Source organism: Dermacentor silvarum, chromosome 4 (genome assembly GCF_013339745.2).
Source record: "Dermacentor silvarum isolate Dsil-2018 chromosome 4, BIME_Dsil_1.4, whole genome shotgun sequence".
Taxonomy (NCBI): Eukaryota; Metazoa; Arthropoda; class Arachnida; order Ixodida; family Ixodidae; genus Dermacentor; species Dermacentor silvarum.
Window position 1 is genome coordinate 200,531,064 of NC_051157.2, and position 16,045 is coordinate 200,547,108.

The 16,045-nt window shown below is 47.4% G+C and overlaps 1 protein-coding gene across 2 annotated transcripts in view; it reads left to right on the forward strand.

Moving 5' to 3' along the window:
- Positions 1-2,558: 2,558 nt before the first annotated feature.
- LOC125944904 (uncharacterized) overlaps positions 2,559-16,045 on the forward strand; it is a 77,188-nt gene continuing 63,701 nt past the window's right edge. For both annotated transcript variants that reach the window (XM_049666321.1, XM_049666322.1), the window contains exon 1: positions 2,559-2,602. In XM_049666321.1, the coding sequence (XP_049522278.1) occupies positions 2,560-2,602 (43 nt within the window). In that variant the 5' untranslated portion in view covers position 2,559. The remainder of the gene's footprint in view (positions 2,603-16,045) is intronic.

Below are 16,045 nucleotides of genomic sequence, written 5' to 3' on the forward strand. Positions count from 1 at the left end.
CCCTTTAAAGTTGTAAGCGACCACCACGCCTTGTGTTGGCTAGCTAACTTGAAGGATCCTTCAGGTCGCCCCGCACGATGGAGCCTGAGACTTCAAGCATTCGACATCACCGTCGTTTACAAATCCGGGCAAAAGCACGCTGACGCCGATTGTTTGTCTCGCACCCCCGTCGAACCGCCTACCACCCGCAGACGAATGGCCTCACCGAGCGCCTAAATAAGACCATCGCCGACATGCTGGCAATGTACGTCGACGTCGAACACAAGACGTGGGATGCCATCCTTCCGTACGTGACCTTCGCATACAACACGGCCGTACAAGAAACGACGCACATGGCGCCGTTCAACCTGGTCTACGGAAGGAACCCGGCAACGACGCTTGACGCCATGCTACCGGACGTCGCTGACGAAGAAAATCTCGACGTTGCCACCTATTTGCAGCGTGCCGAAGAAGGTCGACAGCTCGCCCGCCTGCGCATCAAGAACCAGCAGAGAACCGACAGCCGACACTACAATCTTCGACGACGCTACGTCAAGTACCAGCCCGGAGACCGTGTTTGGGTCTGGACTCCGATACGCCGACGAGGACTTAGCGAGAAACTCTTACGTCACTATTTCGGACCATATAAGATCATCCGACGTATTGGCGCACTGGACTATGAGGTCGTGCCAGACGGCATTTCGCAATCACAGCGGCGCCGCGCACGACCCGAAGTCATCCATGTGGTGCGTCTTAAGCCTTTCTACGCCCGCTGATGAACTTAGGTACTTTGTTACTTTATTTTTTTTTTCTTTTTATTAGGCGTGGTTTTGTTTACGCTTTCACATTGTTTGTAGCATCGGCACGATGCTTTTTAAGGGGAGGGTATTGACACGTACACATGTTTATCTTTCACCGGTGGCCGCTTTCCACCGGCTAACAAATGTTAAACGTTATCGCTCGGCGCAGGACGCGCCTGTATCGGAAGTTTCTAGAACGTTATCGATGCTTCTTTCCATTGCCTGTTTTCACCGACGCTTTTGTTATCTGATTGCATGACTGACGCGAATTGTCTAGAACTTTCTGGAAGACACGCGGGCATCAGGGATTAATCTAGAACCTTCGATGACTCAGGTATAAAAGCCGACGCGTTTCGCCGCTGATCAGATTTTCGACGATCGCCGACTGTGTTCGCCGCTATCGTTGTGCTTTAAGTGTACCTTGATTTTGTGGGCACAGGTTCGCCCAATAAACAACCAGTTTCGTCGTACACAGTTTTACGACTGTTTTCTTCAGCGTCACTACTACATGACAATATCATCGACAGTTCGCCTTAAGGGAGGTTGCGGCTACTTTGCGCAATGCCCAGCTCGGCATAACAAAGCGTCAATGCCGTCATAAGCGGCGGACTCCATGCGTATTTAATGCACCAATTGCGCATCATCTCGTTCTGGGTCCCCTTCAGTCACCTTCCATCCTCACTGGTCGCGTGTTAATCAGGGTGTCTAATATCGCGTGCTATCCCACTATCAGTGTACAGGGTGCACCAGCTATAACGCAGCACGATTTAAAAAAGGTACAACGGCGTTACACGAAGCAAACCTAGTGCGCATTCTTTCCAGTACAGTGGTGTAGCCGCCAGAAATTTTTCGTTACTGATATTTAATTAGATAATTGTAAATAAATCACTCGAGGAGTACTGTCCTAATTGTCAAAGTGCTAATTAGAATATTGTAGAGCAACATGAAAAACTCCCGCTACAGTTTTCTCTTGCTCAATTAGTGCTACATAAATGCGTTTTTCCGAGTGTGAAATGAGCCCGCGAACACACGCAGAATTGCCGCGCGACTGGTAGCTCGAGGCACTTTGCGTGTATTCGCGTGCTCCTTTCACGCTAGGAAAAACACACTTATGTAGCACGTACTGAGCAACAGAAAGCTGCATCGGGAGCTTTTAATGTTGCTCTACAATTTTCTCATTGACACTTTGACATTTAGGACAGTACTTGTCGAGTTAATTAATTACAATTAGCTAATTAAATCATAGTAATGAAAAAATTGCTAGCGGCTGCACCACTGTGCTGGAAGCAATACGCACTAGGCTTGCTTCGCGCAACGTCGTTCCTCTTTTTTTTTAATCGTGCTGCGTGATAGCTGGGACACCCTGTAGACAAAAGAATGTCTAGCCATGGCATATGGGGAGTAGCGAAAATGGATGGCATCGTGGAATCTATTGGGCCGGCAGCCTTGTAGTTATCGCGGACAATGGGTCGTTTGTCTCTGTAGCATTTTGTTTGAAACATTTATTCTACTTGACTTGTGGGAAGCTGCTGTGATACCTAACGGGACTGGTACTTCATCACGAGGGCCGAAAACGACAGCGGATAAAAACTCCAGGAGATTGATTGAAATAGAATTATATTCCCGCATGCCATAAGTTCAAGTTAATTTCCGTTTACTTGATGCAATGCGTCACAAGCTAACACCATAATTTCGTCACTGCTAACGCTAACAGCCCAGCTTTATAAAGCGACGGTATGTGTTTTCCAGTTCGGTGAATTGAATACTGAGCAACGACACAATGTCCGTCCTCGCTTGCTCCTCGCTAGTTATGATCATTTGTGGTAAGTGACGTTAAAATACATTACCAGTGCTGTCGAAACATGCTCCATTCTCTCTGCTCCCAAACGCATACTTAAATAACGGTTTTACATAACATTTCCAATGTGCTTACCATGTAAATATTATAGCCAGCCTTATCATCGTACGCGAGCTTTGTGTAGCGCGAACCAAGTTCTTTCCTTCCTACGATGTCCAGTCAAATTCGTCTCACATGAGCCGACTGACAGCTAATCTCATCACATCACCCATTCTCCCTTTACCGACTGCTTTTCCCTAGTGTTTCAGCCCAATGTAATAAATATGACAATACATAGATTCTCTAGCTCTGGATCCCTAGCTTATTTTGTCCTACTATTCTCAAACATAAGATTATGCTATCAATCTTTCATCTGTAATCCATATTTGAGTCGCGTAGCCTTCCAATTCCACGCCTGTTTTCATAATGTAGTGATATTGTAGTAGGCGAAACACTACCAGAACAATTTGCGTGAATACGCGTCCAGCCTAAGAAGCAATGGTCAAGTGACGAGATAGTCAGAACGCAATCGGCGTCTGTCGATGTAAACCTGTCTGAAAGATTGCCTGCGATGTTGCTTGCGCTACCAAACATTACAAAATAATCCCAGGTACTGGCATATAATTGAATTGCGGAGAACACTACGGAGGGCAGGGGGGGGGGGGGGGGGGAGGCGTCGCGCATGCCATAAGGTTGGACACAATTCTCACTTAATCGAATTGCTTACAACGGCCTTGCGCCGAGGGTTACCATTCTTGCAACAATATCTCAGAGAAAATGTTTCCTGTCCAAAAGTATGCCCTCACGCTGCTTCGACCCATTTACTAAGCATCGTCTCGATGGGGATAACTGAACATAAAAGAAAAAAAACAAATCATAAAATGAAAGGACAAACGAATTCAAACTGGTAAAATTCAGCAGTTGGCGTGCGTAGAACAGCTTGTAGGTCCAGGACGTCAACCACATCTCGACGTGCGTGCCGTCGCTGCGGCTGTGAAACACCATCGGGAAGGAATTCGTAGTCCAGTGCGCCAATACGTGGAAGTTTCCCAGCCTGAATTACTCTAGCACAAGTTTTTTGAACAAGCGCATGTCAGCGTATTTGTGTACGAAACTAAAGACGATCGCCAGGCTGTTCTTTCACGCTGCGCACTGTGTAACTTATAGGCGTCTTTATTAAGCGATTCATTTGCAAAAGTGTTAGTGGTGCTATTACACGGTGCCTTTCTGTTTGCGGTACGACAGGCAGTACTGCAGTGCACTTAATGGTCTTTCAACACTTTAGCAATAAATACTCAGCGACAAAGACTAACATTCTGAAGTGAAGTATATTAAAAGTGTAACAGTAAGATCGTGAAGAATACTAATCGGAGTTAAATGTACGACCGCCTGTCTCATTGTGTAAGTAAAGCGCCATTTTCTTCCCCTTAGATTTCACGGTATTTTGCCTCGTCAGACAAAATGCCTGACGAGGCCCATCCGCCCAGTCAGTCGTAGCATTTGGCAGACAGCACCAAAGACACTTCACTACAAAGTGAACATAAAGCAAGGTCACTTTCACATTATGAAAATATGCATTTAACATCGTGTAACACCTGACGGCACTTGCACTGAAAACCTATACCACTTTTTGTACAAGTAGCAACCGTAACTGTCTTTTTCTAAGCCACGGCAACATTCTTTTGTTGAAGCAGTTGTTAATTAGAAATTTCTAAAAGTCATCGTGCCGCAGGACAGCATTTTCCTTTTTAGTGGAGCGTCCAGCTGTTGTACATTGTTACATACCCCGAGTGACCTATCGTTATCTAGGAATAACTTCAAGGATGGCACGTTCAACGTAATCGGCGGCTAATTATTCAAGTTGAAGTTCGTGAAGCGCTCAATCGCTCATTATTCCATCTAAATAAAGACTAATGATTGTTGAGCAGTGCTGCAATGTAAATGTTTAATGCTGTGCTTCCCTAAAAAAATCTGATTGGCGAATTGATGTTGCTGATCGATTCCAGAACCCCTGGCATCGGGTGATGTGTACCGCCAAAAACAGGCTGCGTCCGTGAGATCTAAGGTGAAGAAAATGGCGCTTTACTTACACGATGAGACAGGTGGTCGTACATTTAACTGCGATCAGTATTCTTCCCGATCTTCACTCACTGGTAGCATGTTTGTCTGTCACTAACGCCTTACACGCTGTCTTGTGTCACGGGGCATGTGCCTATGTTAGACGACAAAAAAGAAAATATTTCAGGATTTCTCCGGTGCTGTGCAGAATCCAATCCGCGCCAAATATATTCAGATATAATTTTCTGAATACATAATCAAATACTAGCCGAACGCACATTTCCTCGTGGCGCTACTAGATGTCATAGCATGTCCAAAGAGAAGCCTAAATCTTGCTTCAAATTGGATATATTGTGGGAGTTGGAAGTTAACCCAAGATAGGTAGGCCGGTTGGGTTTGGGAACCCAAGGTAAAACCACAAATGAGGCAGAGCAGGGTGACTTGGGTTGGGCCTCGTTTTAAGTCAGAGAAGCGCAGAGCAAAAGTAGTTTTGAGGGAAAACGAAGAAACATGGAATAAAATAAATGGATGACTACAGTGCACAACTATATGTACCTGAAAAGCGTGGACACAGATTGGAGGAAAAGATTGGAGGAAAAGGAAAAAATAGAAAATGAGAGGAGGAAAGACAGTGATTGCATGCAAATAAGGGAAACAATACAGACTATAGACACTGACAAGAATGGGAAGCAAGAAATTAGAAGAGAATATCTCTACGATAACATGAAGTGCCTTGCTACTTGAGGCTCAAGCTTGTTGCCTAAGGACAAAAACATACCAGAGCAAGTATTCGCAGTACACGCATCATACATGGCGCATTTTGGCGGTACCGATACTTTGTATCGTCACATAGATTCAATTCCGAGCGCATTTATCTAAATTGTATTACATGGCTGGGCATATTGTTGTTAACTGAAAATATATTAATGCAGACGAGTCATGTGTGTTAAAGTTGCCGGGTTTCCATTCCATTTTCGCATTGTCGCAGGTAAGGGGCACGGTGTTTTTGTATTTGTCAGGCACACATGGTTTACTGAGCAGATATCATGTGTTTTTACAGCCGCCGAAGTAGTTTCCATGTCCGTGATCAATAATAATAAAAAAAACAATTTAGTTGTAGCCGCTATATACTGACTAGCAAACATTTTTGTTCGAACTATCGCAGTTTTTAAATAAATTTAGCAACAGTAACGTGATTCCCGCTGGGGATTTCAATACTGATATTTCGCAAGTGCGAAAGAGAGGAGCTGCGGATTATCTCGACTTACTTGCTACAAATGGTATGGAAAGTGTAATACACAGTTTTACTCGTGAAGAGATATCCGGTACTAAGGTCTGAAAGTGTACATTGATCATCTATAAGGTGCTGTGCATTTGAATCAGCAGCTGCGGTGATCCGCAAGAATGTTGCGTAATTATTATTTTACGGCGTTGTGTATCTACTAGACGACCACGAAGAAACATGATTGCACAACACGAACTATAAAAAATATAAATGACAAAACCATTGACAGCCTAATAAAAGATTTTGACTGGGATGCTCTAATAACAAACAATCAAACTTTCACCTATGAAGTTGTCGTAAAACCACTTAACAATCTCCCAGAAAGAAAATTCAGCTAAAACATAGAAACCCGGATAAAAAGTGGATGTGTATAGATATTTTGGAACTGTCTTATGAAAAAGATAAACTATGGAATCTCTGTAAATCTAATCTTTCTAACCTTGCGCTGAAAGAACAGTACCGCATAACACGTGACAAGCTCGCAGCAATGTTACGGCTCAAAAACAAAGAAAGCATTTTTTTCTTCTGTGTTTAACAAGTGTAATGACAATATGAGAAAGACATGGAGTCTCTTGAGCAAACTAATGGGAAGGCCCTAGAGAAATAACCTAGATGATGAGATATCATCGCTATTTTCAAGTGAAAATCCCTTGCCTACCGTGAATTCATTTAATGAGAGTTTTGTGGCATCAATTGAAGTTCTAAAACAGCATTCTCGTGTTAGTCCGGAAACGTACCATGGAAGAACGCTTGCAAATACCGCTTTTCTTCCATCAGTTGATTAAGAATTATGGAACGTCATTAACTCACTACCGCTAAATAAGCATCCTGGCTACACAATATTAGAACGAAGGATTTAATAAGTAGTTATCTAAAACTAAAACTCTAGTGCCTATTTGAATGGCTGTTTATAAATAGGTAACATACCTCAGGGGCTAAAGTATCCGTAATTAGGGTAATATATAAGCCATTAACCGAGAAAGTGTAAAAGTGGGGTTGAAGATTTATATGCAGACGAAAAATATAGTGCATATTTTGAATGGCTGTTTATAAATAGGTAACATACCTCAGGGGCTAAAGTATCCGTAATTAGGCTAATATATAAGCCATTAACCGAGAAAATGTAAGAGTGGGGTCGAAGATTTATATGCAGACTACAAATATACTGCTCAATAGCCTGGCAAGGGAACAAAAATTTAGGATCGCCAGTCAGCCTCTAGAGTCTCTAAAGGAGTACCTTTTATCGACGTCAATTACTCACAGTGGACCCTGATCATGAGAAGGAAATTTACAGAATAAAATTGGGTTGGAGTGCATACGGCAGGCACTACCAAATTCTCACTGGGAGCTTACCACTATCGTTGAAAAGAAAAGTGTACAATCATTGCATTCTACCGCTGCTAGCATATGGGGCAGAAACTTGGAGGTTAACAAAGAATCTCGAGACCAAGTTAAGGACCGCACAAAGAGCGATGGAATTTAAAATGTTAGGCCTAGCGGTAAGAGACAGGAACGGAGCGGCGTGGATCAGAGAGCAAACGGGGATAGCCGATATTCTAGTTGACATTAAGAAGAAAAAATGTAGCTGGGAAGGCCATGTAATGCGTAGGATGGATAACCGGTGGACCATTAGAGTTCCAGAATGGATACCAAGAAAAGGGAAGCGTAGTAGAGGACGGCAGAAAGCTAGGTGGGATGATGAAGTTTGGGAATTTGCAGGCGCAAGTTGGAATCAGCTAGCGCAAGACATGGGTAAATGTAAATGGCAGGGACAGGATTTCGTCCAGCAGTAAACATAAATATAGGCTGATGACGATAAATCTGGTAAGAAGTCGGACAAGAATAACTGTCGTCCCATAGAAATATTGCTGTCTCTTAGTTTTATAATGGAGAAGATCGTTCACAAAAATATGGTGTCCTGTTGTGAGAAACTCTCGATATTAAATTATACTCAGTATGGCTTCCGGCGGTATTTTGGAACGGTTGACCTCCTAGAGGATTGCTGTGACCGGATACATAAGCATATAGATAAAATTAAGAGCTCTTTCACTACGGCGAACATGGAAGCCAGCGAAGCTGTGACTATGGTGGGTCTGCTGTACTGAATATTGCTATAGTGAATTTATATATTATCGTTATGGATTTTATTGAGCGTCTTTGACATGTTCGTCAAAAACCAAGGACATTGGTGTCTTGTCTTCACCCGGCGTGATGGCCAAGTAGTGCGTTTGCTGCTCCAAGTCCGCCCCATCGTCATAGACCATAGCGTATGAGACATAATGTTCCTAGCCGCGGCACACTGCACGGCAGCGTCAGGATCCTGTGAGGTCACTCCAGATCCTGCTCTCTGCGGCTCATACCCACATATCCAACGCGGGTATGAGCCATACGTGACTTCTTTCTTTCCCTCTTTCCTTCCTTCTTGCCGCTGGCTCATACCCGCATAGCCAATGCGGGTATGCGCCACAATTGATTTTATTGTCGTTAATCGCGACGTAACTGATGAGCATGTGATCTTATTGATGCCATGGCCTATCAGTCATGTTAGTCATTCGTTTTAACACCTGTGCTATGGCGCAACTGGCAGAAAACCGCCACGCACATCGAGCCGGAATTGTTGTACACGCCGGTTGGTCTACGGTCGGGATCTGCGTGCGCTCGTGCTCGGCACGGCATCCAACTGGAGGAGCGCAAACCGACGGGCGCCAACAAGCCAGCTGCAGCAGAAGACGACGACGCTCGAGCCGATGCTGATGATGATAGCTTTTTTCTACACGCAGACACGATCCTGTGGTAGAAGGAGGAGGAGAAAAAAAATTATTTGGAGGAATGAATGTGGTTTGTGGTGTGCGGCGCACTTGGTTCTTGGGACCCATTCATGCGGGGGTGGCTGCCCTCAATCCAGGGCGCCACAGGCAGCCGCCGCTCTGCGCGCCCTGTCGATCAAACTTAGTTGATCGTCAAGGCTGTCGCTGGCCAGCAGCTCCTGCCACCGCTCCACGCTCGCTTGGTCTATAGGGGACAGTCCGGGATGGCCCGGCATTTACAGGTGGTGTGTAAACGTATTGGCTTCTCAGAGCACCATGGGCAACGCACGCGGTATGCCGTTGGGTGCATCTTATTAATAATGTGTAAGTTGGGTGTACGTGCCAGTCTGCATTAAGCGCCAGCGGACAGCTTCCTCTTTTATTAGTTCAAGCGAAGCTTGTATACGCTAGCCTGCACCGGCGATGAAACGCTAAATAAACCAGGTGCTCTCAGAGCACTATGACATGTGGACATGTGACATGAGCATGTGGACTGACGTACGCACCAGAAAAGTCGGAGCTCATGGTGCTAAGAAAGCGCACAAGAAGCTGACAACCGCAGCAGATACCAGACCCGGAAGTAAAGTTGGGAGGCATCATGATTCCGCAGGTGACGATGCTGCGCATCCTCGGACTCCTGATTGAAAAGCACGGGGCCGGGTGAGCAGAATTGGAAGAAATTCAGAGAACAGTGCAACAAGTAACCCATCTTATCAAAAGAGTGACGAGCAAAAAGTCATGGACTCAAAGAAGAAGACTGCACGAGAATGATACAAGCGCTGCTCACGAGCATCGTCACGTACGTGACTCCATACGTTGACATGAAGAACAGTCAACGAGCCAAAGTCAACGCCCTCATCGGGAAATCCTACAAAATTGCCTTGGGCCTGTCTCCCTCTACGTCCAAAGCGCAACTACTCAAAAATGGGAGCCCACAACACGTGGGAAGAGCACAACGTCAACCAATTGGAAAGACTAAAGCTGACAACGGCGGCAAGAGCCTTGCTCAAAGATCTGGCCTACAAAATCGAGGAAGAGAGGCACGTTCCTCAGCGCATCCTACACGAGGTCCGCGACAAGCTACACATAAGTACTATTCCCAGAAACATGCATCCTGAGTACGACAAGGAAAGGAGACACGCGAGAATACAAGCACTCAAGCAAATACTCGGATGCACCAACAGCAAAGAAGAAAATGTGAGGTGGACGGACACACCTGCGTACAAAACAAACGACCGATTTGCAATCAGCGTGGTCAATGAGAAGGGCGAAGAACTTCCAGCCACATTCATACTTGCCAAGGACGCGAGCTCAGCGGAAGAGTTGGACATCGTCCTGGCCATACGAACGTGCAAGAAGACCCTGGTTACCGTGGTGACTGACTCGCAAGAAGCATGCAGGAGGTATGCGAACGGAAGGATCGGAAAGGCAGCACTTCAGGTCTTGAACAACACCAAGATAGAAGCAGCACACATCCCCTGGATGCCGGGACACGAGTCACTCGCGGCGAACTAGGCGGCGCACGCCGCAGCTCGAGATCATGCACGCCGGGCCATCTCCGACACGCAGAGAACCCGGACCAACGAAAGTGACGAGGATGATGAACAGATATCCAAGAAGTACTCGGATATCTTGGTGCACTACAGGAACCAGAGGCGTCGCTATCCGCCCGCGCATAAGACGATCAGTAGGGTACAAGCGGTGACCTGGAGAAGACTCCAGGCTGGAACTTACCCGCATGGAACACTGCTGCATGCCATGTATCCGGGCACCTACGGGCGACACTGCAAGTTCTGCCCATCGGACACGTTCAACATCTTGCGCCATATGGCGCTCGGGTGCAGGAATACCGAGAAGTACCACCGTCATCCTCACCACTAGGCGATAAGATGCAGGAAGAAGCGGACGCAGAAGAACAATTGAAAGACCTGTGGGAGGCTCTGCTGGTGATACAAGACCCTGACAACCAGCTACGGTTGGTGAACAGGGCTCGGGCGGCGGCAGCGAGCCATGGCTACCTGGACTGAGGAGGCCACCCACCTTTAGGCTCAAGAAGCCTGGTCTAGCAATGAAGTTGTAATGAAGAAGACAAGACGACAACGAAGCAGTCAGCAAGCAAGCCACAGTGTTGGTGGTAACCACGCGCCCCGAGCTTGCTCTTGCCCGGATTTTGGCTGCTGGTCGCCCCGCCACTTCTTGACGTTCGCCTGACCTTTCTCGCCGTTCATTGACGTTTACACGTCAATAAATCACGTGGAATTTGGTGGGGGCTGCGTGGGTCACCCTAACCAACCTAGAACTCCGCTCCCGGACGCTCCCTTCGGTTCCTGCACCCATTATGGTCAACGACACCTCGAATCAGACTGACCCTTCGGCAGCACCTGCCACCTGCAGCGCCGTGTACCGTGTGCGGGATCCGCCCATCTTCAACGGCTCAGGTGACTCCGATATTGAAGACTGGTTGTCGACATACGAACGGGTCAGCGCCAATAACAAATGAGACGATTAAACGAAGTTGACTCACGTCATATTTTATCTCGCGGACATCGCGCAACTGTGGTATCACAACCACGAGAACGACATACCCACTTGGCTCGTTTTTAAGACTTCCATTTCGGACGTCCTTGGTTGGCCTACGGCCCGCAAGCTTCGCGCAGAGTAGCGCTTTCGTGAACGTGCGCAGCATCCAGGGGAGAATTAAACGGGCTACATAGAGGATGTGCTTAATCTCTGCAACCGCGTCAACCCCACCATGACAGAGGGGGAGAAAAATCAAGCACATACTTAAGGGCATCGACGACGACACTTTTCAGATGCTGCTTGCGAGAAATCCCACCACGATCGTAGCACTCGTCTCCTTCTGTCAGAGCTTTGACGAGAAGTGTAGGCAGCGCACGATCGCCCGCCAAGCCCTCATGACGCCAGACACACTATCAAGCTTGCTGCCCACCCTGCCGATCAACAGCCGCTGGTATGTACCATCAAGGACTTTATCCGGGAAGAGGTAGCGCGTCAGCTTTCATTGCTACCTCTCACGCACGAGTCTTCGCAGTCTTTGGCTCAGGACCTTCAACACGTCATTCGGACCCAGGTTGCTGAGGCCCTCCCGCCTGTGACTCATCAACCACCCGTCACTGCGCCACTTACCTACGCTTCCGTCGCGGCTCGGCCGCCTCAACATCCGGCGCCGTATGCTCGACCTGCGAAGCCGACCCATGCCTGGCCGACGACCGAGAACGCTGCGCCGCTCGCCTTGGCCAGACCTTCGGCTCCGTTCCTCCCCCGCCCCGACGCGTGGCGAACGCCAGACAATAGACCCATCTGCTTCGCCTGTGGTGTCGCTGGACACGTCGCCCGCCACTGTCGCCCATGTCCACCTTCGCCATCTGACGTCTTGGGCGGCCCTGGTCCTTCGTCTGCGTGGTCGCCACCAAGGTACGTCCCTGACGATGAACGAGCCTATGCTAACCGCCGGTCCCTATATCCGCGACGACGCTCCCTATCACCCATGCGTCGCCGACCTCCTGCGGAGGAGGGAAACTGATCGCTGCAGTTCCGGAGGCAAGAGCTGCATACACGTCGACCTGCCCAAGGCCTCCATCTATTTCGCCGCAAAACATTATCGACGTCGATGTTGAAGGAAGCGCCACATTAGCGCTTATTGACGCGCAGCCGCCGTTTCGGTTATCTGCGAAAACCTATGCCGCAAGATCAAAAAAGTGACCACATCGCTCTCGGGTAGAAGGCTAGATTTCGTAGAAGACCATACAAAAGTTGCAAATATTCTGTGAAAAAGCTGAATGTAAGTCGTGGCACAATGAAGAGTGTGCAGTACCTAATATATTTTTGTCGCTAGGAACCACTTACAAGCAGCCGCCCTACAAAGTATAGAAAGGGGATGCGGTGCGGAGAGCCATTACGTTAAAGTGCAGTGATATTTATGCTTTTAACTTTTTCGGCAACGAACTGCGTATAGGTTTACGCAGGTGATCTTTTCTTTTTCTTAGACAAACCGAGCATTGGCAAAGTTCTATCACTCACAGAAAAAATTGGCATGGCTTCTGGTGTCCAGATAATTTTGTCAAGAAGCTTAGGTGCTTGCTTTGGTTGTTTGGGATGTACACTGGACTCAGTATGCTGGTATAGATATAATGGACAAGCGTACCACCTAATACCTTGGTGTTCCCCTTGCTGTATATAAGCTTAGTGCTCATCACTGGTGAGAACGTGTAACAGCCCTCCAACGGGATGCATTAGCCTTCAACCGCGCGTACTCTTTTCCGCTGCAAAGACCAAATATCCATTTGAGATGATCGCCGTGTGTTGATGATTATCATTTAATACAGTTGCAAAGCAAGACACGAAGGCGCGTGTCTTCAACCTGACGACACGAAGCTGACGACACGAAAATCGGAGTGGGGCAAGGGGAATAAGAAAACAAAAAAACTAAGCACGATGCGCATGCGCCGCCAGCTGTTACAAGGCAGCGTGATAACGGGTGCCGTTGTGCAGAACATCTCTTTTCTCTTAGTTCAGGCGCTGTGCTCGTCTTTCGTGTGTGGGACGCCGCAAAACTTGAGGTGGCCTGTCGCTTTCGTCCGGGCTATACTGGCAGACAATTTTCTGTGGCAATAAGGGGAAACTGCAAGGGCGGAGCTTCTACCCATGTGTTACCGCGGCAAATAGCCGGCAGCCTTTGACAGCGTTTTTCGCTTCTCAGGAAAGACGCCGAATTGACGCAGCTTGCACATGCGACGGTTTCACGTCTACCCAGACGCGGAAGAGACAAACTGCAATATATGTAATGTTCAACCCTCAGTTGTATGGTCTTATCTTATTTAGCTGTCGTAAATATAGTGATTATTTTTTCTCTTTGCCAGCGTAAACTAACGTGGATGAAAATGTGGGACTTTTTTTCCTTATCGCTCTCACTTGTGCACGCTTTGACTCCAAAGCTTGCCCTTCGTTGCCACAGAAAGTGGTCCGCAAGTATGCGCGTAGTACACGCCGATGAACGCACCACTGGTGGTGGCCTTGGAAAGTGCTCTCGGGAAGCGAAACCCTGCTAATGGCCATGAATTTGCAGCGCGGACTTCTCACCGCTCCATACCGCTGAGAGCGCGGGATCGGCCGTCGTCGCCTTGAAGAACTTGCTCCATCAGTAGGCCCGACTACAGCGCACCCCCGCGGTCACTTGCAGCTCAAGCCCGTATGTTCCTACACGGTATCGCTACCCGGCAGAATGACTCACTTGTGGGTATATAGGCGATATCCCCCCCCTCCCCTTTTTAGTCAATCGGCATCGCCTAGCTGATTGAGCTACTCACTTAGGGGAGACTAACAGGGCACCTCATAGAGCTGATGCTGCTACAACGACCGACTCAAAATCTATTACTCACCCTACTCACACATCAGAAAGTCATCTAAAAAGGACATGGATGGTGTGCCTACTACGGCTCTGATTGACACTGTCGCGCACGTATAAGTTATGGAATATAACTTTGGCAACTCTCTGAAGAAAATCGCGACTACTGCTTGATCGCCTGTAGTCGAATGTACCGGGCACGTGTGCCTCGACTACAACTGGAAAGTGACCGGGCAAGTGAAGTGCAGTACACAATCTAGTATAAATGTAGCCCTCATCATAAACCATGGTTCTTCTTGTTCTTGCCGGCCTGCTGTCGCCTCTGTCCTTTCGCAGTTCGATATGCAGTTTCAATTATTTGGCCTTAGCAGCCAAAGCATGGTCACCGTTGCCAACGAAGATCTACACCAGATTTTTGACGGGCTCCAAGGCGTTTATATTTACACAGACGACATTCTTGTGTGGAGCACAGCTAACGAAGAGCACGACAAAGGCTGAAAGCAGTGATTAGGGCAGCCGAAAGAGGGTGGAAGTGCTAAGACAAGCGGAAACCTTGTTGTTCACGGGTAACGTGGCCACGAACTGGAAACGCTTTAAGCATAGGTTTGTATTGTTGCTCCAGGCGACAGTGACGGACGTGACAAAGACCTATTTTATGACCGACGTGACAAAGGAAGCACTTGACGAACTCAACGCCTTCAGGTTCGACATTGAAGAGAGCAAGGAAGACTATCCGACCATTCTGCAGAAGTTGGGGGGGTCTACTGCTGCGAGGTCGGAAACGAAGTGCACGAGCAATGTGTATTTCGTTTGAGGAAGCAATCTGAAGCAGAGCTGTTTGAGAAACTTCGCGAACTTACGAAGCAAGCAGCGCAGTGCAACTTTGGCGAGTCGAAGATCACGTCGTGCTTCGCACTAACAACGCAAAACTTCAAGGAATACAATTCATGTGCGAGAAATGTAATCGACAGCACAGACCACTGCAGTATTGTGCCTATGCTAAAAGATGTAACTCCTGCCACAAGCTTCATCACTTCGCGGTATACTGTCTTACATAACTTAGAAGGGCCGACGTCGGCCAAGTAAGTGAAGAAAATTTCGACGACTCCTTTGAACTTCTTGATGTCTCTAAAGAAAGCAGGATAAATAAGGAATGGAAAGTCGTGATTGAAGTCGCGAATCGCCAAATACTGCTCATGATAGATACCGGCTCGCAAGCGAATGCCTTGCCATTTATGGGAAGATATGAACACTTTATCAATTAAACCCTACGAATTCAGTACTTCGAGCATATAATGCAAGCGCTATTGAGAAGTTTGGAATCATTTCCCCAAGCATTAGCTTTAGAAACACGACTAAGAATGTGACATTCTTTATTGTAAAGCGGTCAAACCTGGTCAGGCGTTACTGGGACTAGATTTCCGCCAAGCTTCGGGCCTTCTTTTTTTCACCATGCGCACTGTTGACGCATACGCCTAGCAAGCGACCCCAACACTCCTATGAGGGTTTGGGCTATTTGAAGCAACCTTATCGCATGGTGCTGCGACGAAATAGGCCAAGTGCAGTACCTGTCGTCCAGACAGCGCGTAGGGTGGCCCTTGCCCGACTCCAGGCCCTTCGTGAGGAACTTCAAGAATGGAGCGTGCCAGAATTATAAAGAACGAAAACGCGCAAACAGACTGCGTGAGTCCTCTGGTGTTGGTCCAGAAGGAACATCCCATTCTCAGATTGTCCATCAATGCGAGACGCATTATTGAGCACATTAAGAGGCAGCATTATTAGCTTCCTAAACGCGAAGACAGCAAATGTGAGCTCGCTGGTGGCGCGTTTTTTTACGAAATTATAAGCAAACTCCGAGTTCCAGTAAGATACCATAGAATGAGCGTACCTCAAAAATATACCGTGTTACAACTC